This window comes from Epinephelus lanceolatus, chromosome 19 (assembly GCF_041903045.1).
Source record: "Epinephelus lanceolatus isolate andai-2023 chromosome 19, ASM4190304v1, whole genome shotgun sequence".
Classification (NCBI taxonomy): Eukaryota; Metazoa; Chordata; class Actinopteri; order Perciformes; family Serranidae; genus Epinephelus; species Epinephelus lanceolatus.
Window position 1 is genome coordinate 20,552,379 of NC_135752.1, and position 22,096 is coordinate 20,574,474.

At 40.4% G+C, this 22,096-nt stretch overlaps 1 protein-coding gene across 6 annotated transcripts in view; it reads left to right on the forward strand.

Moving 5' to 3' along the window:
- The first annotated feature begins 191 nt into the window (after nucleotides 1–191).
- kdm2bb (lysine (K)-specific demethylase 2Bb) overlaps nucleotides 192–22,096 on the forward strand; it is a 32,198-nt gene continuing 10,293 nt past the window's right edge. For 4 of the 6 annotated variants that reach the window (XM_033646858.2, XM_033646859.2, XM_033646860.2 and 1 more), the window contains exons 1-15: nucleotides 192–372; nucleotides 906–1,050; nucleotides 1,146–1,224; nucleotides 1,530–1,576; nucleotides 2,450–2,628; nucleotides 2,906–3,012; nucleotides 6,339–6,432; nucleotides 7,280–7,433; nucleotides 7,613–7,728; nucleotides 9,577–9,703; nucleotides 9,967–10,373; nucleotides 10,473–10,559; nucleotides 18,630–18,860; nucleotides 21,602–21,745; nucleotides 21,985–22,071. In XM_033646858.2, coding sequence (XP_033502749.1) covers nucleotides 328–372; nucleotides 906–1,050; nucleotides 1,146–1,224; nucleotides 1,530–1,576; nucleotides 2,450–2,628; nucleotides 2,906–3,012; nucleotides 6,339–6,432; nucleotides 7,280–7,433; nucleotides 7,613–7,728; nucleotides 9,577–9,703; nucleotides 9,967–10,373; nucleotides 10,473–10,559; nucleotides 18,630–18,860; nucleotides 21,602–21,745; nucleotides 21,985–22,071 — 2,049 coding nt within the window. In that variant the 5' untranslated portion in view covers nucleotides 192–327. Of the gene's footprint in view, nucleotides 373–905; nucleotides 1,051–1,145; nucleotides 1,225–1,529; nucleotides 1,577–2,449; nucleotides 2,629–2,905; nucleotides 3,013–6,338; nucleotides 6,433–7,279; nucleotides 7,434–7,612; nucleotides 7,729–9,576; nucleotides 9,704–9,966; nucleotides 10,374–10,472; nucleotides 10,560–14,023; nucleotides 14,221–18,629; nucleotides 18,861–21,601; nucleotides 21,746–21,984; nucleotides 22,072–22,096 lie in introns of those variants that run through there. The other 2 variants (XM_078162050.1, XM_078162051.1) reach the window with 1 other exon arrangement.

Here is a 22,096-nt window from a genome sequence, read left to right on the forward strand (position 1 = left end):
CGCTATTTTATCGCCTCCCTTTGTTCACTACAGCAGGCTAAGCTGTTTTATAATTAAAACGTTTTGGTTTTTAGTTTCTCCCACGAACAAATAGGCACTTGTGTGATGTGATGAATGTTCCCTCTTTGTGAACCCCAGTTGAAAAGCAGTGAACTAACATGCCGTGACGTTGTCCAACAATGTTTTGGTTCCTGGCGGTGACGTAATACACAAAAACATGGTTCCCTTGTTTTGAACCTGAAAAGCGTGCTAAGTGTTTCTGTAACTTCACCACGCACGAAGATGCCCTCCCGACACTGTGCGGCTGGAAAACATTGATACGAGACGATGGCTCAGGCCGCGGAAACGTGTGCTGAATCTGGACGCAGGCTGGTGTGTACCATCTGCCGTGTTAACGTTAGCTTATGAGGCGAGATTGGCAGCGAGCTAATTAGTTAGCTAAGCTAACGTTCGCAACTGCAAAACGCTGGGATGTTTGTCAAGTCACTTAAGCTGTGCAACTTAGCGACCACGAAGACAAACGATAGCTCACTTATTTTAGGTGCTATAACTGAATATATGTTTGTGATAATTCAGCGAGTGTTTCGTAGTTAAAACAAGATAAAGCAGCCTTTCTATCAGTATAAACCTACAAACATTAAACCGTTAAAAGATAACGTACCAACGGCTGTCTTTTCCCAGGAAAAGTGTCGTTTAACGGTTATTGTGCTTGACGTCACATTTAAGGCAAAATGATGCTACTATCAAACATCTGACCCTTTGCTAGTCTATTTTTAAAGTAAATGATAAAATATATGTTAAATAATCAGTCATATTGCCTGTTTATGTACACAGAGACAGAAATAGGAGTTTGTTTTCCACGCGTTTCAGTTATGTCATGTAAATCATGTCGTTTTCAATGGCAGCGCTCCATCTGCCGGAGGATGTACGACGAAAACGAGGATCTGTCCGATGTGGAGGAAATTGCAAACATCAGGGGTTTCAGTGTGGAGGAGAAGCTTGTGAGTGACAGTTACAGCGCCCAGTTTGTCCTCCTCATGGAGGGTAAAGGTAAAGTAACACACACTGTTACTGTTAATTATCATATATATTGCAAAATGCATGTCTTCACAATAAATTCTCTCATTTAAACTTCTGTCTTGCAGACTTCTCTTATGAATATGTGCAAAGGGATGCTCTCAGGACCCCACTCATTTTCAAAGAGAAAGATGGACTGGGGATCAGGTGAGAGGCCATTTCTGTGAATTCAGAAGTGTCTAAGTTATCTTAAATTACTTAACTGTAATATTTTGCACTGTGCTATTTAAGTATCTGCCATTTTCTGTGAGAGGCTGTGACTTCTACATGAATTTCTACATTAATACATGATGTTCCTCTTTCTATTTGTACACTAAAATAAATTTTAATTCTAATAAATAGTATTTAACAATAATCCTTGACAGTGAGTGCTCATGGTGTGTATGTGTATGTGTATGTGTGTTTTTATCCATTTGGCACCACATGCAACAGATTATTCTTCTCTTACACAGAATGCCTGATCCAGAAATTACAGTCAGTGAAATTAAAGGCTTAGTTGGTAAGTGGGATGCTACACACATAAATGTCAAATGTATGCACACATGTTTACTAATGCAGCATTTAGAGTGGGTAAAGAACAACCAAAAGCATATGTGCATTTAAAGGGGGGGGGGGGGGGGGGGGGTTGGGGGTCCCCAGCTTCCCAGTTGGAGAATAAATAGGGAGGTTCAGCCTTTGGGAACATCTGCGATGACTCCTAAAAATAACATTTAGCCTCCTTCATTGCCATATTTGCTTCCAGAGCACAGTTTGTGAAAAGTAAATGCTACAAAGAAACATGTTCAAATAACTCCAAGTGGGTTTAAATGACCAGTTTTGTCAGAAACTGGACAGAATTACTACTTTTGCATAGTGGAATAATGTTTATACACTTTTTTGTGAAAATATTGCACCCTGCAGAAGAAGTCCACACCAAAACAATACATACAGTCAAAAATAATCAGGCAAAAATGAATAGTTGCAGTGTGTTCAAATTACATTAATAATATCTTATTGTTTTAATGGTATGTGTGCATGTCCAAATCTGCTTTCTCATACTGCGTATTCTGTGTGCACCTTTAAAAAATAAATATTTTTCCATTTGTTCCTGCATTTTTTATCCATTATCATTATTTTTATGTCTAAAGAAGTTTCCAATTGCAAAGTTCTTACACATTAAAAATCCAGCTGCATCAAGAGAAGCCTGAATGTAATTAAGTCAAAGCTGGACTGGGGCATAGTTGCTCCATCTAGTGGGGGAGATGGAGAATTACATGCATTAAGAGCTACTTGTTTTATGAAGGTTTCTGTCAAATGTCAACAATCCACATGCTAAGGACAGTAAAAGTGCCCAAAGGTTAATGTCCGCTTGTTTCCTGGTCGTTGCTTGCAGGAAGTCGTCGGCCTGTGGATGTCATGGACGTGAGCACTCAGAAAGGCTCTGAAATGAGCATGGCTCAGTTTGTGCGTTATTATGAGACACCGGAGGAAGAGCGGGACAAACTCTTCAACGTCATCAGCTTAGAGTTCAGCCACACTAAGCTGGAGAACCTCATCAAGCGGCCCACAGTGGTAAATTTTTTTTTTTGTAATTTACTTTTTATTGACATTCAGCATCAGACTTTTACATCTGGTACATCACTGGTACATCATATATATGTACATCATATATCTGTTGTCTGCCTTAAATGCCAAAATGATATCCACAGTGGTAATTTAACACAATGCTCTCTATTTAATGCTATAAAAGGTCTCATGAAGTTCACAGATCTGGTTCAACATCCAAAGAAAGTGTGGCTAACAACACTGTGACTGATGGCTAAATGTGCAGCTTTGCTTGTTTTCACAGGTGGATCAAGTGGACTGGGTGGACAACATGTGGCCTCCTGATCTGAAACTCAGCCAAACAGAAGCCACCAATGTCATCTCAGACATGAAGTACCCTAAAGTACAAAGGTATGAGCTTATTGGATTGTGTTTATGCTTTCACAAAAATCTCCTCTGAGCTGTATGTCAGTCTACGAGTTAAAATTTAGAAAATACTCAGAGGAAATTGCTGCTTCCTTGTCAGTAAATACGATTTCCCCTCCCATCTGAATGTCTCATCTATCGCTCCATCATTGGAGAGCACTGCATACAGTCGGTGTTATCCATCTCCTGTAAGTGCTCTTGATTGTTGCTAGGCAGCAGAGTTTTCCACAGTGGAGGATGGTTTTATAACAGCTGTAGTCTGACTGCACTGATACCTCTCAGCCAATCAGCTGTCAGCATTTTGCACATAGCTCAGAGTCAAAACCAATTGTGCCTTTCTTTTTAACCTCCCATCACACAGAGACCCTACTAACCACACTTCCTACCCCTCTGCTGACTTATATTTATTGATTTTAATTATTTTAATTGAGTAAGACTCATAGCGAGGTGAGTGCCCGTGGTAGGGATTGGGTTGTACATAATGGAATAAATACACAGACATCCACTTTCCATTATTATTTCAGCAAATACCGTCCCAACAGTTTTCCCTTCAGTGTCAGCTGCTTGGTGTCTGCACGGACGTGATACTGAAACCAGGACTTTATTAATGTCTGCTCTGTTTTATTACTACAAATGATGGTGTTTCCAAGTGTCTGGGAGGTTTGCTGCTTTTCTTTGTCTCTCGTGATGGAAAACAGAATGGCTTTTGGTTTTGGACTGTTGTTATGACCAAACAAACACTGTGAAGATGCCGTCTTGGAACTGTGATTTGCATTTTTCACTATTTTTCACTATTTTCTGACCAATTAATTAATCATGAAAAACTGAATAAATATGAGTTGCAGCCCTGCATTATTCATGGTGGCCACAGGTCCTTGAAATCCTTGAAATTGTGTTTTTGAAAAGAGACATAAATAGACAGAGGTCGTTGAAAGTGCTTGAATTTCTGTATTTTGTGCAAGAATATAATTTTATTGTCTGTCACTGTAACAGAGCACAGTTGAGAAGTGTTCACACATTCAAGCCTCTCTCTTATTTTAATTGTTGTCTGCAAGCTTCTGTAAAAGCTCTTACCTCTCATTATAAACATTCTCAGTGTTACAATAGTAACTAACCTCTGTGTCTCAAACTATATCGGGCTGGATCCTTGAATTTAAAGGCACTAGGCCTGGAAAATCCCTTAAAAGTCCTTGAATTTGATGTCGAGCAATGGGGCCTCTAGTTATTTGTCAGAATAAGAAGCAACCACTGGCCAGTTTAGTCAGTGTGAAAGTCCATGGTGCAAGCTGGCAGTCTAAAAATGCATCTGAGGCACTCTGATTTTTAATTATCTGTTCATCCTTTTATTATCTGTCTTTGGTTCATCATGTTCTCTCATGTAATAAAATAATTCCAATAAACCTTCAAGGTGTAACATGCTCAGATTTCCTCACTGGTTTAGTCAAAGTCATTTATTGCCCTGGCTGTGGGCACATTTATAATTCAGTAGGGTGTGAGGTAGTGATTTTCAGAGATCTTGGGCAGTGTGCTGTTCTGTGTGTTTGACTGACAGTGTGTTCGACAGGCAGGAGATACAGTGTAAACAGGGCTCCAGCAAATTCTTTTAGTCTCAAAAAGGCATTGAAATAATTATTTTGAAAATATGGCCTTAATTGGTATTAAAATATGTAAATCAAAAATCTTAAAAATGCTAAGATATGGGAAGAGGATTTTATGAACCTTTTTTGACGTTGCATTGTAAAATCTCAAAATAATTGGCAACATCCATTTTTTAAAAATAATTTATGGAATGCCTCTTGCATTAACGCCACGCACATCCAAACAGATGAACCAGGAACGCTCATATTTTGTTTCCAGCGGGGATGTTCAGAGCAGAGGATCTACTGTCTGCTAGCTCTGTTGTACTCAGGTCAACATGAGGAAGTGCACGTTAAACGAAAATGGGCTGCTTAACCAAGATTTTGCAATATCGCTAAAACCGGTAATGCATAAGAGGCTCTGTGTATTTTACGTGAAGTTTTTCACAACTCGTCCTGATGGGGATCAGTGCAGTGGAGTCCTACATGCAGAGTGAGAAACACAAAAATAGTTAAGAAAAGCCTCAAACAAACACCAGGGGTCTCATTTATAAACATTACATACGTACACAACAAGGCCTGAAAGAGGCGTACGCCACTTGCCATGCAAAAGTTGTGATCTATAAAAACAGACTTGATGGGAGAAACTTTGACCCATGCCTATGAACATTTTGGAGACGCAGATGTTAAGGTGGAAGCCTGATTGCAGAGATCGTTTAATATTTTTTGGTGCACACCATTTTTGGCTTTTTTCCCTATGTACATTTTTAGGATGGATCCCATGCATTGTTTTATAAATGACACCAGGCATTTCCCAGCTTTGTTTTACCCTTTTATCCACCACACCCCAGGATCAGCATCAGGATCAGTAGTAAAAGATTCCAAAAAACATTCGGGTGTGTGCCTACACAGAATGCAGACTGAGGTGTTTGAACACTGCGACAGAACACCAACCATACAAGTCAGACAAGGGAGTAGGAGACCTATTCAAAAATTGCATGTAACCCTACGTAACTGATGTTGAGTCATGTTTTTTTTCCCTTCAATTTTTTTACTGTGAAATTGGTCTTAAATTTCACTCCAAGTGGCATCAAACATGCCTTAAGCTGTAGAAAAATCCTGGTAAAGAAACATGTTCTTGGTAGCTGCAGCTTGCAAGCCAAGTCACATATGTTTGTGGACATGGGTGTAGAGGGATCAGAGCTATAGCATTACAGCACCATTTAGCATCTCAGCTGACTGTATCTTGACATTTGCTGGTAGATTTTTGAAAGGTTGGTCCGGACAGAAACTGTCACATCATCTCTCTGTGGGATGCAGGATATAATACTGTGTATGGATTTCTTTGGTAATGTGTTTTTTGTGTGCACCTGTTTGCTTAGATTTTGTTTTTCGGATAAACAGAGCTGTTCCCATCAAGCTAAATTACTGAATCATTTATCTTGGAGTCCTAATCATTCTTCAGTTAATTTCCAGAGGAGAGATGTCCCATTGTGAACAATTTTCCATGCTGTAGTGCTCTTGTGTCTGATTTCTAATGGTGTTTGCTATTGATAGCTGTTGCTTTCACCAAAACACAACTGAGATTTCTGCTGTCTCCTAATTGGTTGAGATTTGTTTTCATTTTTAGATCTTATTATGGATGTTTGTTTGTTTTCACTTTTACATCCTCACAATCTGCTTGTATACAATGTGATTATTTTGAATTATTTTGTTGTCTTGTTTTCTTTTTAGGTACTGTTTGATGAGTGTGAAGGGCTGCTATACAGACTTCCACATCGATTTTGGTGGAACTTCTGTTTGGTATCATGTATTCAAGGGCCAGAAAGTAAGTCAGTTCTGTTATCTTATGGCACCTCTTATATTTTGTGCAACAAATCTTCATTTATTAGTATTCCTTTAATTGAACATTAGAGAAGTACCCCCTAAATGACCATTTGTATATCAGTTACTCACCTCAGGTTACGTGAAATTTGTAAAGAAAACTTTGTTGACGATGAACGAAGAATCCAAAAACATAGAAGTCATAGGGCCAAACTATATCAGAACATCTGTTTACAAACTCTTCCGCAGCTCGTGCAGTATAATCCATGTCTCATTTATCCAGTCGTATGCTCAGTACTTACCAAACAGACAGACCTTTCCAATGGGGAACTGAAGTAAAAGTGAAACTTATCTACGCTCTCTTAAAAGCCAGACCCCATTGACAATAGCAGTAATTTTACCTCACTGAACACAGGAGCTGCTGGTCTACCATATCTTCCATCAGTTGGTTGCTTAGTGTTACTGTGTGACTTTAATGTTTTAAAGGTTTAGTGGTTTCACCAAAGTCACACAATAACACAAACTAACCAACTGATCAAGGCAGTAGTAGACCAGCAACTCCTGTGTTCAGTGAGGTAAAATTACTGTTTTTGTCAGTGGAGTCTGGCTATGAGAAGAGCTTGAGAAAGTTTCACTTTCAGTTCCAATCCCCATTGAAAGGCTGTCTGTTTGGGAGGTACTGAGCATACAATTGGATTAATGAGACTTGGATTATACTGCATGAGCTGTGTGTATATCTGGTATTATTTCTGAAAACCTTGAGCTCACAGTTTCAGAGTTGATATTTCCCCTCACCTGGCTGCGATTGTACAGTATAACCTCTTAATAAAAAAATCTCTGCCTCTCCTCAGGTGTTTTGGCTCGTGCCTCCGACCCCTCATAACCTTGCCCTTTATGAGGACTGGGTCCTGTCAGGCAAGCAGAGCGATATCTTCCTGGGAGACCGGGCTGATGGATGCCAGAGAGTGGAGCTTAAGCAAGGATACACCTTCTTCATCCCATCTGGTGTGTTGGCATGGTTGTTTCAAAGTAGCCAGCAGGAAAAAGATTAGCTGCCACTCCAATGAGCAGCAATGCCAAGCTTTACGTGACTATTATACGCTATATTCAGCCGTGTCAATTTGCATAAATCCTCTACATGCTCCTTATCTCTTTATATATGTCTTGTACTCTTTGTATTCAAGGGTGGATTCATGCTGTCTACACTCCAGAGGACACGCTGGTGTTCGGAGGCAATATTCTGCACAGCTTCAACATTCCTATGCAGCTCACCATCCATGAGATAGAGAATAGGACTAAGGTAGGATGCTTGCTGCATTCTCTATTCTCCATTGTGTGGCTGAGCTCACTGCAATTGAGTCAGCTCTACCTGGGACAGATCAATCTCTCCGAGAACCAGGGGAAGGTGAAGAGTTCACCTGTAAGAGGCAGCAGAATGAGAGATGTGATGGAGAACGAATCTGTTGGGTTGAGAATGAAAAAGAAATAAGGGAAAAGAATCAAAGGGCAAAATTTTGGGTAGTGACAAAAAGACAACAGATGTAAATGTCAAATTCAGGAAGGTATGCAGGTGCCTAAATGCAATAGTTATTTGTGTGTTGTAAGATGTTTGTAGCTTGAGAAGGAAAGGGGCATGGAGGGACACATACATAAAAGAAAGGTACATTTTTCAATGTGAATGTGTGTAATAACTGTAAATATATTTCTAAAATGAAAAATATGTGCATTTTTAATAATACCTTCATACTGACAAAGGTTATATAACGTTTTGTGTAGATCTGGGATTCGTTTCAGGGTGTCTGCAGGTCCTTAAATGGTCTTAAAATGTCTTAAATTCAATTTTATAAATAGTAGGCCTTAAAAGTCATTAAGTAGCTTTAATTTGAATTTATGAGGTTTTAATTACCCTAAACATTTGATCTATTTCAGTAATCCATCTCTTAATTTTTATTTGTCCAAATGAGTCAAGCTCTTCTGTGTGAAAGTCCAAGTTTCTGATGTTTCAAAGCTTTAATCCTGCCACTGAGTATACTTCTATCTATTAACTTTATACACGGATTTCTCGTTTTAAGAATTCATTTGTGCCTACTTCAATCAGGATTCTAAATGCCTCTAAAGCCACAGGGGTTGTGCAGTAATGTTGAGGCACATGGTGGTTCTGTATTGATGTGTGCGAGAGTGTGTGTGTTTGTATATGTTTTAAAGATTACTGTATGTTTGTATGTTTATATAGACCTCATGCAGATGATGTGTCAGGGCTATGATGCATCATGTACAATATGTGGCCTGTGGCCTAGATTTGTGTTTTTATTTATTAATTATTTATTCACCACGTAAGCAGCTACATATGCCAGCACTGGAGTCCTAATCAAATTTCCCCTAAGGGACACTAAAGTGTATCTTGTCTTTCTTATCTTATCTTATCTATTTCCCTGTTGGCAAAATGTAGATTAACCTAACTCATTCTAAAAACCATATTCCTACATAAGACCTACCTCTGCACGGGAACAGGTGTGCTACTTATCTTTACACTTACCTGCCATGCTTGAATAAAAAAGGTGATTAGTCCAAAAATCAGTCTTAAATTTGGTTAAAAAATATCTTATAAAGGCCTTAAAATGCATTAAATGTAATTGTCTGATACCTGCAGACAACTTGGTTTTCTTAGGAGGAAAATAATTCCTCTGTTAAGAAATCTGTGTGGTCCACCTCACAAAACTCTTAGGGCATATATTCCAATTCAGTTTGATTCAATTCAATTCAATTCAATTCAATTAACTGCAATTTAATTCAAGTTGTTACATAAAGCGCAATATCACAAATCACACTTAGCCTCAGAGGGCTTTACAGCGTACAACATCCATCTGTCCTTGGACCCTCACAGTGGATACCTTTGTTTGTGTGCATGAGAGGACAGTGTCTGGAGTGACAGAGCACAACATATTGCTACAAGTAATAATCTCTTTACTCTGCTGTTGCTGTCAGTGTCAGTGTTCTGTCTAAAGTCTCTGTCATGCTCACGCACACATGCAAAAACATGGACATCTGCAAGATTACATGACAACAGATGATAACTAGATAACCTGAGTGCACGCTAATATGAGGTGTATTCCATGGTTACACTGATGAGTTTTGTCCCTGTTTTCAGGTTAACTCCAAGTTCCGTTTCCCATTCTACTATGAGATATGCTGGTATGTCCTGGAGAGATACCTGCACTGCCTAACCAAACGCTCCTACTATTCTCAGGAGATCCGCAAAGAGCCTGTGCTAATGGGTGAGTGAAATTAAGAAATGCAGCTGCTCATTACTATCGGACACACACACGAGGGGGCATTATGTATTACCTGCTGTGTTTGCAATCAAACATGTCATGCATGCTGTGGGAGTGCCATGCTCGATCATACAAGTCATTATTTGCTCTTTCAAGTTAAATCATCTCTGCTGCTGATGGCACCCTTCCAATACAAAGACAAATACACTGTGGACACTGACGATAAGTCAACTGATATCATTATTTTTCTCTCTTTGTCCCGTCAGACTATGAGACGAAGGCAAACACAGAGAGCCCCTCCTCTGACTCCAGGAGCCAGGACATGAACGAGGACTCGTGTGAGACTCAAGTCAGGGATGGCCAGGGGGAAAAACCAGAGAAGGCTGCCCCGGATGGCCCTTGCTCTCCTGACAACCGGAAGGGCCAACACCTCAAAGCTGTTTTATCTATTGACTCCGAGGACAGCTGTAATCCTTGCTCCACCTCTCTAGAGTTCCCCCAAACCCCCTCTGACTCTCCAGCCTCGGAGTCTCAGAATAAATGGACGCATTTGACCGAGTTTGAACTGAGTGGACTCAAGACGCTGGTTGAGAAGCTGGAGTCGCTGCCTGAAAATAAGAAGTGTGTTCCAGAGGGAATCGAAAACCCACAAGCCCTGCTGGAGGACATGAAGGTAAGACACGAAAACATAACACAGCCGTTAATACATGCTACTCAATAGACACAAAGGAGTTTATTTTTACTTTTTGTTTCGTTGTCCATGGCTATTTAGGTTGTCTTAAAAGAACATGCAGATGACGATCCAAAATTAGCGATCACTGGAGTTCCTGTGGTGTTCTGGCCCAAGAAAGCTATGAAGGTAAGAACATGTCAGTTGCACTTTGAGACTTTCTTTTTGCTCTTGCACCAGATATTGCTCTTTGTCTTTATTTGGGGCTTTCAAGTGAAGTTACCAGACACATGATATGTACTTGATTTTTAGTTGATTATCTAATATAATAGAAAAACTATCAATATTATATAAAGTGAGTTAGTTAAAGTTATAGGCATGTTTGATCCCATGCACCTGTCGCTTGACTTTGTGTTGCAAAAACATTTCTGAACTTTTCACCTAAAAGATGAATATTGGGAAATTGTCTTTGCATGGTCTACAACATTTTTACTTTCTCTGATGTATATAGAGTAGGCTTGAGTGGTATTTTTTATGATATCGACTGTTGCATTTGCTACGTTCAGCAAACTCTTAAAATGCATACCTGAAATCAGGTTTCTTTCTCTCAAGTCTAGCTTAATTGCCATGTTAGCTCATCGTGTAATACACTTAACTTTAGTCAAACTTGACAGAAACAAAAACTCAGACTTTCGTAGTTAGTCCTTTTGATTGTCTAGTATGTTTGTCCACTATTCCAACAATAACCAACTCTAGTTTGGTTGAAATAAACCCTTAATTCACTGAGTTAGATGTGAAAGTATGCTGTTGTTCCCCACAGTCTCTCTTGCCATTGCTAGCCAGGCTTAAGCCTAGTTCACATTACACGATTTTCACTGTGATGTTGCGTCGCAGAGACTATCATAATCTTTTGAGTGTTCAAACCTGGTGACGTGTGTTTCTGTCAGCGGGAGTCTTGCCAACTGCGTTACAACCTGTGTGTGCACACCACAAGATTTCTCCACCGAGCCCTCGCCGACAGAGCCCCAGATAACGCGGTGATGTCACCGAACTACGTTTTTTAACTTGGAGACGACACATCATAACAGCATGGATATTCTTCCCAGTGTTGAATCAGATCTGCCTCCAGGGCCTGGGTCCAAACACAACGTGCTCCCCGTGATCCTGTGGACGCTGCCATTGTTATTGTTGCTTGCTGGCTTGTCAGTGTTGTCAGATCTTGGGAGAGAAACAAGGAACCAGGGCTATGGAAGCAAGCCCAAAAGAAGCGACTATCATGTGTTTAAATAACTTATTAGACGGATATATATATAGAGGAAGGTGACGTTTAGCAAGCAAGCCCAAATAAGCAACTCCACTTTAGAAACAAGCCCAAAGTCATGGTTAATGAGCGGACCTGGCAAGTGGCAACCCTGCGGCTTGTCGTCCTCACATTTCTTCCGTCCTCCTGCGTGCTGACGTGGGAAGTATCCCGCCTCTCGTTGGCTGATGCTCTTTGTCAGTCGTGCCACACTTCTCCAGTTTTCTAGCATGCCAGATATCCAGTCCCAGTCACAGACGAGGGGGTGACTTGCTCGTAGGCTTGTTCACACATGAGGACTCGTCGTGGCAGACTACCTGCCGACTCACCTACGACCCAAGGTGGCTCTCAAGATCAAAATCGCGGTGAAAATCGTGTAATGTGAACTGGGCTTTACAGTCCTGTAACATTATCCCCACCACTCGCAGTCCCCATGTCTGTCAGTCCAGCTGTCTGTTCCACCAGGAGAGACTGACTTCTGATGGTGTGATGTGCACTATGTACAATACATCCTCAATACAGCATCTCCATACGAGTTTAATAGGAAGAGGAGTGTTTGTGTATTTGATGGTATTGAAAATCATATCATCAGGGTTTTTAAACACCCTGGTATACTGTAATACAGTGATACCTTCCATGCCTAATATAGAGTGTAATTTATGCTTGGAAGGATGAGTGAGTGGTGATGATACAGCCACAACCCACTCATGACTCTGGTTAGTGACACCTCTAAACCAGTAACAGTGTTGAACAGTATTGTCATACAGGGAAAAATCAACTGCAAATGCAATCTTGTGTTATAAGATAAATTTAACTTATTATCGAAGAACATCTTTTTTTTTCAGTATCAATACTGATTTTTAATAAATTAAGTTTAGGACTGTATTATAAAGACTTCTGTAGTGTATTGATTCCATTACTATAGAATGGGGCAATTTTTATTTGAAGCACTACCAGGTTGCCCCAGTTTATTTCCCATTGATCCGTAGATTCAATTTTGGATTGTGACAAATAAATTCTTAGAAATGAGAAGGTTTTTTTTTGTTTACACTTCCACGCTGACACAAGTTCTTACTCTCTCTTGTCTCATTCCTACACACTCATTAGAGCAGTAGATGTACTTATTTGCAGAATTTTGACTTAACAGGCAGCAGTATTGCCTAATGAAGTAAATAATTCGTTTTTAAAACTTGTTTTTGCTGTCTTCCATACACATACTATATGCTGAATGTTGCTGTCATTTTTAGACTTCAGTTTGTGCTATGGATAAAAAATTAGCTTTTAACTGGACTGTTCTTTACTGTCTTACACTGTATGTAACACATTTTCAGACCAGATGCACAACTCACTGTTTCGCTGCTTAGTCGTTTGTTGTTACACTTCAGGCATACTTAGAACTTAAAAAGGAAATCCTCAGTCATATTTTTCAGTCAGTGCAGATGCTCATTACTTAAGTACTCCTTATGCATGTGCCTTTCGGGCATCAGTATGCCATACAAATTACCTCCTTGGACAAAGTCCATGTAAAATTGTAAAGTAGCGAGACTGTTAAATAGCTATAAACACTTGAAAGGTTGAAGTGCCTTTATATGATTCATCCTCTGCTTCCATTGTGTCATGAGCTGAGCAGGAGGCCGTAAGAGGGTCAAAAGCAAGGGCTTTTACATTCATCAGCTAAATGTAAAAAGGAAAAAAATACCTCTTCTTCGTATTTAAAGGTCAAAATACTTGTTAATGAAATGATACACTGATGTACAGTGTTCATTTTCAATGCTCTCTGATATGAGTTGCTTTATAATGTAGAGGTGGTGAAGAATTACAGCATGTGTTCAGGCATGATAGCCAAAATGTACATTTTTATTAGTAAAGTTAACTGTTTTATTTTTATATATTGTACATGTTTTTTTATTTTTCTATTAATATGAATTGTCCAAACGGCTGCATGAAGTGTGTAAGAGGTGGAGAAGCCTCAACAGGAGCTGATTGTGAGAATGTGATGTGCTGTATATGAATGTATGGAGCTGATCACTATTGGTTTCATGAACCCTCTGGATCACCCCCACCCGTCCCTCCAAAGGCCAGCTGCTGGTGGTGGGGCCTCTTTGTGTTTGCCTTTTGTAATGAGATGCCATCTGGCTCTATTGGCTGCGCGGAGCCTGCTCTCCTCTCCCTGTGATACCCATCATGAATATGACACCACCTTCTCTGCATTTCCTCTCCTCATTGGACAGAAGCAGACACCCCCCGGTACATATTCTGATGCGCAGCAGCCTCCCATTGGCCCCGTGCTTCCCAACACCCCTCCCGTTTTCCAGGGAGTGGATCCATATTAATGAGGCAGGCTCGTCTGTGTTTCCTACATCTGCTTGTGGTATTGTGGAGCTTTAGAGTAGGAGGGAGGGCTGTAGGCCAGACAGCAGTAGCAGGAGTAGAAGGAGGAGGAGACTGCAGCCATGTCAGTTCGCTGTGAGCTGGACGGTGCGTGAAAAACCAGCCATGGCCATGTCGCTGAGCGCCGATGATGAGGACTACGACTCAGACTCTGAGCAGGTTAGCACACCGAACCCCTGCAGGCAGGCATAGTGAGGCCACCAGAGGAATGCTTGTGCCAGACAGAGCAGTGTGCAGCATCACAGGGCAGCGGGGAAATGGAGCTACCTGGAGAGAAATGCATTGATTCAGTCTAACCTCTGTGCTTGGTCTTTGATTTTTGCCCTGTGCTTTTTTTTTTCTTTTTTTAATACATTTGCTGTTGGGGTGTGTGTGTGTGTGTGTGTGTGTGTGTTTTTGTCAGGTGAAACCAGCAGTAGGAGAAGGCTGTGTTTATATAGCTCAGAGCCTCAGGGCTGCTATTGGTTGTTTCACAGCAGAGGAGCAGAGGAATGGAAATTCATGTAGATGCAGAAGATTAATCTTTCATGGTTTGATTGTAAAAGCACCAGATACGCATGTTCAAATATATGTGAACCCAAAAAGGTGATGTGTCAATAAGAAAGCAGTCATTACGAAAGGAATATTGTATATTGTTCGCTGTAAATGGCTGTGAGATCTAATATGAGACTTGCTTACACAGCAAGAAACGTGTTTTGTTAATTTGAATATTTCCTCTACTTAACTCTGATCCACACTGCCTTACATTAATGCTATGGCTGCATTTGGATTTAAAAGTCTATTTTGCTTTTTTTGACATAATCATCACACATTTTTGAGCTCTGTTTTGCTCCAGTCCCACAAATGTACCTGTTCTTGTTGTCACAGCTGTTTGCACATCATTGAACTATGCAATATATGTTAAAGTACATGCAAGTTGTCCACAGTTCAGCGTCACCAGTCTGAGCAACTTCACAGTTGATTTAATACCTGATTGTACAGTATGTTCCATATCTCCACAGCATGCTCTGCAAAGAGTTGTTCCACTGATTGACACCTGCTGTTGTTCAGCAGCACTCAGCTTCTAAGTGACGACATACTCCAGAGGTTTTATTAGTGTGCAACACTTGTTCCGCTTCCGCTAAATTGGAGCCAAACACTATACTGTGTATTAGAGCAGTCATGTTTTTGTGTGTTTTTTTTTTCTCATACAGCATCAGCTTTACAACATATGCCACCTCTAAAGCTTAACAGGAAATTAATCCCTCCAAGAACCTGTGAACCCAGTTTTTTGCCAAGTTAATTGTTTCCCTATTTATTCCTAGAGGGGAAGACATCATGGTATTTGGTCCCAATAATTTGAGCCGAAACGTCATAAAAATGGGACAGTGTTTATGTCTGGTTTTGACTTTTTGTGTGTGTCTGATTTGAATTTCGTCTGCTTTCGATAAAACAATATGTCCCGTTGTTTCCGCAATCTGTGCTCAGTGTGCGCCGTCTTCAATGTGTGTTTAAGGTGATGTTAAGTACATCCACAGTAATTGATTTCCACTGTTCTCCACAGTAGCTTAAGAGGCTCCGAGCCTGTGTCGACGAACATTAAAGTCTGCTTCTCATAATGTTTCCCAGCTGAATGAGCTTTGAAGAGCCAAGAAATTACTCCATGGTTACTTGTGCTGTCCTTGCACTGGGGACACATGTATGTGCTGTAAAGTGCTGTGTGCACTACAGCTACTTCAGAATTAAAGGAATAAAAACACCTGAGCATGAGTCAGAGAGTAGTTAGAAAAGCTGAGAGGCTGTTTATTTCTTCGGCGGTGTTGTTGACAACCTCTCCTGTCATTTAATTCTGAGCGTCAGAGGGATATCTGCTTTAGAGATCACTCACTTAGCAGACAGAGAGGGGGGTTAGAGGGGATTTAGGTACAATATGGACAGCTTTCTGAAGTGACTTCTCATTTGCCTCTTACATCTGCAGTTTAAGTAACAGGTGTAATCACACAGCACAGTGTGGCTACCTGTTATTCAGTGAGCAGATTGATCATGACTCTGACCTGTTGTCTCATGTTTGTAGGAACTGGCAAAATTACAGATCATGGTGCTCAACAACAGCGCTGTGTCTTTTTCTGGCATATTTGGTCCTTTTCCAGTGTTCTTCTGGAGCAGACCTCCTGTCTGTAATCCTCACCATTACCCCCAGAACAGTCCAGTGCAGACTGCACAAGCCCTACCCCCCCAATATCTCACTCTAATCCTGTCTGGTAACCACATATCTGACTGCCTATGTCAGTCAATTTCATGGCTATTGTTAGAATAAATTATTGTAATATGCCTAAGATTGAGCCTGCTTTCTTTTTCTGTTAGAGTCTCATTACAGTTCTTATTGGTTACAAGTCTGTGTGTCATAGACTGTTCTGTTAGGGAATGGGACGTGGCTGTTGCTATGCTGACGCTAGGAAAATCTGCACTGCCGATGTAACTAAAGAAATCGGATCTTCATTTCCAAGAGCTGCAGTCTCTCTCGCACTCCTTCTCCTTGTTTATTTCATCTCATACACACACTGCCACATATTTTCTCACGTGGCATGGTTGGCAGTATTTTGACATGTGGTTTTCATGTGAAGAATACATTGTTGTGGTTGGGCTCCGAGCCCGGGAAGGAGCAGAATATATAACGCTGGAACAATAATGATGGAGATCAAAGGCATCTCATCTCCATTACCCAGTTCTATTAAATAGAGCACATTTAATGTGTAGTGTTATAAATCAGTCTGTGCGCCCCCTAACACAGAATAATAGCTCCTAGTGATCCATGTGTGAAACGTAGCCATAAGTGCAGTTTCTCTTTGAAGTAGAAACATGCAAGCAAGTGAAGTGCTAAATTTGGAAGATGCCTCCAGGGACATTCTTGATGTGTTTGTTTTCTCCTGGATGCTGTGCTTTAACAGCCATGAAAATGGTGTGTTTATTCACAGCATGAGCAGATTTGTGCTTGTGGATATGTATTGTGTATGTATACATGTATAGATGCAGGTGCTGTTTCTTTTTTCACGTGCCTGTTTGGATCTTTTTACCCAGAGTTACAAAGAGCAAAGCAAGGATTAGGTAGCGTCGCCTACATCTGCCATAACACTGACCCCTGTTGAATTTAACAGAATATTTTGAATATTTTCTTATTACATAACATGATTGTAAGTGCTTATTATTGAGCCATAGAACCGTTATTAAATGAAGTGCAGTGTAATTCAGAACATTAGATTGAGGTGCTCTTCAGAGCCTTCCTTTTATTTAAAGGGACAGTTCATAATCAAAAATATGTACGTCAAAAAGTATCCTGAGGGGCGTCCAGTGGATCAGTGGCCTGAGTTGAGGCTATAAAGAAAAGTCTTAAGTTTTCACCTGTAAATCCTGGAATATAAAATATGAATAAATGATGTATATCTGGGGATCAAACCAACCTTCCACTCACAAGCCAGCCTCTCAAACCTCTCTAACTTTAAAGGGACAGTTCACCCACAAATTAAAAATACATGTGTTTCATCTTGACTGTAGTGCTATTTATCAGTGTAGATTGTTTAGGTGAGAGTTGCAGAGTGCTGGAGATATCAGCCGTAGAGATGTCTGCCTTCTCTCCAGTATAAGTATAAGCACTCTGCTTGTGGTGCTCAAAGCGCCAAAAAATACATTTGAAAACTTCAACAGCAATGTCTTTTTCAAGAAATCATGACCTCGTCTCTCAAGATAATCCACAGACCTTGTTGTGAGCAGTTTCATGTAGGAACTTTTTCCTTTCTACCAGATTACACTCGCCAACCATAGCACTGCACAGAAGAAAGTGTGCACCTTCTCATGGATAAGAGGCTCCTGCTCGTGACAGTGTGAGATGTAAACATTAATGGCATCCTCCTCAGCTGAGCTGTAACATTAACTAGCTCAGTGGTGCTAGGTGAGCTAACAGTAGAAGCACACTAAAGTGCAGTAATACAGTTGGCAGGTGTAGTTCAGTAGAAAGAAAATAGTTCCTTCATGAAACCGCTCACAGCAAGGTCTATGGATTATCTTGAGTGACGATATCTGTAAAGAGACATTGCTGTTGAGTTTTCAAATGTATTTTTTTTGGTATTTTAAGCTCCACAAGCCCAGTGCCATCTAGTTCCATTATATTCAAGAGAAGGCAGACATGTCTATGGCTGATATCTGCAACACAAATATATGTATTTTACATTTTTGGGTGAACTGTCCCTTTAAATCTGACATTTTTGTAAGAAAAAAAAATCACTCAAACAATTTAGTATCTAGTGAGATAATGACTCTAATGCATCTGCAGGCTGACAAGTCTCATTTGTGAAAGATAATGATGCAGGCTTGCCTTCTTTGACACAGTACATACAGTACAAATTCACTTTTATTTGCCACATGCGACTACTTTACTCTATATAAGGAGCATGCATTGTATGTAACAGCATAATGCTGCTAAATATGAAAAAAAAGAAAAGATAATAATACATTTCTCCTTCATCATCAAACTAATTCATCTGACCTTTTCATCATTTTAGGTCCTTGACACTGTATCCTCTTTATCCTTTCAGCCCCGGCCTCCCAACCGGCCGAAACCTAAGATGGCAGCTTCTCCTGCATCAGCAGTCAAGCTGTCAGCCAGTCGGGGAACATCTGGTGCCAGGAGGAGAAGGACGCGCTGTCGGAAGTGCGAGGCATGCCTGCGAACGGAGTGCGGAGAGTGCCACTTTTGTAAAGACATGAAGAAGTTTGGTGGGCCGGGCCGGATGAAACAGTCCTGCATCATGAGGCAGTGCATTGCAGTAAGTTTAACGTTCATAATGCTCCCAGTGTTGTGATATGCACATGATGTTAAAGGAATAGTTTGTCATTTTTGTGAAATGCGCCTATCTGCTTTTTTGTAGAGGGCTAGAAGAGAAGATCAAAACTATTTTCACGTCTGTGTGATAAATATGAAGCCGCAGCCAGCAGGTGATTAGCTTAGCTTAGCATAAAGAATCTGCCTATCAGCACCTTTTTAAAGCTCACTGATTAACATGTCAAATCTGGTTTGTTTAATCTAAACAAAGCTCAAAATGATTTCACCATCATTTCCCCAAGACTCATCGCCACCTTGAGGTTGCCAGGCAACTAGCAAATACTCTAGGAAGTCACTGCACCTGGCCAAGAAATGGATCCAGCACGTAAAACCACAGCTTGGCGTTTATACATTTTGTTTTTTGTACGGATTAAACAAACGAGAGATGACACATTAGGCAGTGAGCTTTAAGAGGAGCTTGGAGGTTATTTTTGTTTCACCTTTTTAGACAAAGCCAGGATGGTTGTTTCCCCCCTGCTTCCAGTGTTTACGCTAAGCTTGCTGCCTGGCTTTAGCTTTCCTTTGCTTCTCTCTAATTTTGAGTACTTCGGTGTGTCCATGAGGTTGTGAGACCGGTGCTATGATGTTCAACATGGTTGCCATAACAGTAAAGGATGATTACTGGGGTGTTTCAGGCTGTTATTATGGTGGAGACATAAGTAATAGTAATATATAAGCAGCAGCAGAAGTAATAGCCACTGTAGCAATTATCACAGAGGGTCACGGAGAGAGACTGTTTGAATGTTTCAGCACCATGGACAGAGACATGTAGATGGACTGGGTTTGATTGTTTCTGCAACACACTCTATATAATCACTAAGATTCACTTTGAATGATTAATCACGATAAACAAGAGAGTGAGAAAGACTTGGCGTCTGGCCCAGTATCCCACACTTGCGGTCTTAAGCTCTTCAGCAACTGTGTCCCACTTTTAAGATATGCCAATATGCTTAACCCACTCTTGATGTTCACTTACTCTAATACTGCTTCAGAGCAGTACTCAGAGCGAAGTATGTGACTCAGTTCATCATGGTCGGATGTGTTTGTTGGTGGTAATGCACCAAACTCGTTTGCTAAATCAGCAAACAAGTTGGAAGTTGTTAAGTCAGTTTTATTTATATAGCATAAATTCATAACAAAGGATCATATGGAACAGATCTTGCACCATAATCTTTAATTATCAGAGACACATGAGCTAGCACTTGACGACAGCAGTGAGGAAGAACTTCCTTTTAAGAGGAAGAAACCTTGAACAGAACCAAGCTCTAGGTGGGCAGACATAAAGGACAGCAGCAACAGTAATAACAGTTACAACTATTATACTAATAAAAATATAATTAATAAAGATAAATATTGATTCATTCATTCATTTTCTGCAACTGCCTACCTTATTAGGGGTTGTGGGGGCTGGAGCCTATCCCAGCTGGCACTGGGTTAGAGGTGGTTACACCCTGGACAGGTTGCCAGACTATTACAAGGCTAACTAAAAATAAATATGACTAATAAAAATATGTTAAGTCTGTGACATTGAATTCAGTGAATATCATCAAGTGCAAATCCAATAAAATGTGTAATATAAATTATAGTGACAGGCTATGAAATGCAAGGCTTTGGGTGATGTTTTAAAGAGCATCAGTAATTAAAGCAATCAAAGAAAACAGTAACAACAATATATATCTTAGGGTGCTTTCACACCAGAGCTGTTTGGTCTCTTTTAATTGAACCCTGGAGCATTTCGTTGCATAGTCCGTTTCTTTTGGGCTGGTGTGAAAGAAGCTAATGGAACCCTGGCCTGAAAAGGTGGGTCTCGGCCTGCTTCCAAGTGGACTCTGGTGCTGTATTTGTGGTGTGAAAGCAAATAAACCAACCCCATGATCTTGTGATACCAAATATCTGATGTAGCATGATTTCAGTAGCTGAACTACTAATTAATCTATCTGCTTGTGAAATCTGATCAGTAGGATCTTATATTGATCTCTATGTGGCCGTGTATACATAACCTATTTATGCAAATCATTTGGTAATCATGTTGACAAGTATGCTCGTAAGTGTGGGTATTTCCCCTAATTTATTGGTCAAAAGCTTTTAAAACGGCTGTGCCTGTATCCAACTCTGTTTACTTTGTCACATAGTTAAGTGCATTAAAAAGTGTGTGACAGTGATCCCACAGCAATAAACCCTGAATCATTACTGTATGAGACACCTCCTTCTCGCCCTGTCTCTACCTGTTAGTGGTTATTAATAACGTGGAGATTTGCAGTCTTTGTGAGCTCTTTGTGACATTAAAATACATAAAAACACACATCAAAAGCATTAAAGTGCTGCATAAACTTGATCGCAAAAATCACAAAAACTGTCCAATCTGTATAACTTCACGTTTACTCCTATAGGTTATTTTGTTAAAAGTCAGTGTGAACAGGAACTGGAGCAGAACTAAAATACAGCTCAAAGTATTGTTAAATTCATAGGTAGCATGCACACAAGACATTGTGGATAGCTTACTCACTCGAGTGCGGCATTGTGATTGAAGCTTAAATGAATGGAAACATTGTCAATGACAGAACTGGGAGGAGTTGGGTGTTGTCTAGTTTGTCAATCACAATTCTGACCGAGAAGATTCGGTCTAAAAGAGGACATTAATATGATACAGCAGCCTTATCTTTAAGCCTGTGTTTTTGTCTCCAGCCCGTCCTGCCCCACACAGCGGTGTGTCTCGTCTGCGGAGAGGCAGGGAAAGAGGACACAGTGGAGGACGAGGAGGAGAAGTTTAACCTTATGCTCATGGAGTGCTCCATCTGCAATGAGATTGTTCATCCCAACTGTCTTAAGGTATTGAATATTGCTGATGGTTAAGTTATAGTCGTGATGTTACACAAACCACACCATCCCTTCACTGCTCTGTTGTGTTGCAGTAATCAGATTTTGGTTTCATTAATGATAGCGGCACTGTTTCACTTTTGTTTCTTATGATAATGTATGAATACAGTGTGTTTGGGTCAGAATGCATCACATCTGTGCCTAAAAGACAGGCACAGGCGCCTCAGTAAATCTGGCCCTCTGTTGTTCAGGTAAAAGATTCAAATGGAGTCGTCAATGACGAGTTGCCAAACTGCTGGGAGTGCCCAAAGTGCAACCATGCTGGGAAAACAGGGAAAGTAAGTATCTGTATGTGTCTGAATC